Below are 1,256 nucleotides of genomic sequence, written 5' to 3'. Positions count from 1 at the left end.
TTTGTGAAGGAGAGTCAGACTTTACTATTAGGCACCTGAAGATTCTGAGGTCCAGCTGATGAAAGCTTATGCTGAAATAAAACGTGGTTATTTTTAAAGGTGACGATTGATTTCTGTTTAACCTTCCAAAAAATGCAGCCTATTGTCTTTCTCATTCTTTCAACAGGGAACAAAATGCTCAACCAAACCACAGATATGGTTTTCTTTCTTCTGGGATTCTCTGATACCCGGCAGCTGCAGATTTTACACTTTGTGATCTTCCTTCTGCTTTATTTGACAAGCATCATGGGAAATCTTCTCATCATCATACTAGTAGCTCTCAACCACCACCTTCACACACCCATGTATTTTTTCCTGGTCAATTTGTCCATTGCAGACATTGGCAACATCTCAGTGAACATTCCCAAAGCCATGAGCAATTCTCTCAGAAATACCAGGCTCATTTCCTATACAGAATGTGTTTCCCAAGTCTTTTCTCTCATCTTCTTTGCACTGACTGACCTGTTCCTCCTCACCATCATGGCTTATGACCGATACATTGCGATATGCAATCCACTACGATATGAAACAGTAATGAATAGGGGAACCTGCATCCAAATGGCAGCTGGTGCATGGATCACCGGCATGTTCTATGCTGCCTTACATATCCATGGCACCTTCTCAATAACCTTCTGCTCCAATGTCATTAACCAATTCTTCTGTGAAATTCCACAGCTGCTCAAACTGTCCTGTGACAACAATTATTCAGTGGAATTTGGGGTCAATATATTTGGTGCAGGTATAGCCTTTGGCTGTTTTGTCTTCATTCTTTTTTCTTATGTGCAAATCTTCACCAATGTGCTAAGAATCCCCTCTGGGCAAGGAAGGAAGAAAGCTCTTTCTACCTGCTTGCCCCACCTCATTGTTGTCTCTTTGTTTATCATCACAGGCACCCTTGCCTATGTGTGCCCCACATGCAAAGCTCCCAAAGATGTGGTTATGATGATTGCTGTCCTATATTCCATGTTACCACCCATGATGAATCCGGTGATCTACAGCATGAGAAACCAAGAGATTAGATCTGCACTGTCCAAACTTTTGAAGGGGAGACGATGTTGCAAGCACCAAATGTCTGTTATTCTTTTTTTAGCATGATGAATTCAATAGTGTGTATCTTGGAAATTCTACAATAAGAATGCTGGGTTATCTTGTCAATATATGGACATTAATGTCTTCTAAGAACAAATGGTATACATATGATAGAATGCTTCAACAGA

General features: G+C 40.7%; 1 protein-coding gene across 1 annotated transcript; it reads left to right on the top strand.

Moving 5' to 3' along the window:
- The first annotated feature begins 174 nt into the window (after positions 1-174).
- Positions 175-1,134, top strand: LOC107125224 (olfactory receptor 14A16-like). Its single transcript, XM_015428670.1, has one exon. The coding sequence runs from the start codon at positions 175-177 to the stop codon at positions 1,132-1,134; it is 960 nt and encodes a 319-aa protein (XP_015284156.1).
- Positions 1,135-1,256: the final 122 nt, after the last annotated feature.

Source organism: Gekko japonicus, unplaced genomic scaffold (assembly GCF_001447785.1).
Source record: "Gekko japonicus isolate JY-2015 unplaced genomic scaffold, Gekko_japonicus_V1.1 scaffold28544, whole genome shotgun sequence".
NCBI lineage: Eukaryota > Metazoa > Chordata > Lepidosauria > Squamata > Gekkonidae > Gekko > Gekko japonicus.
Note: the sequence above shows the minus strand (reverse complement) of the source record. Positions and strands in the feature narration are given on the sequence as shown.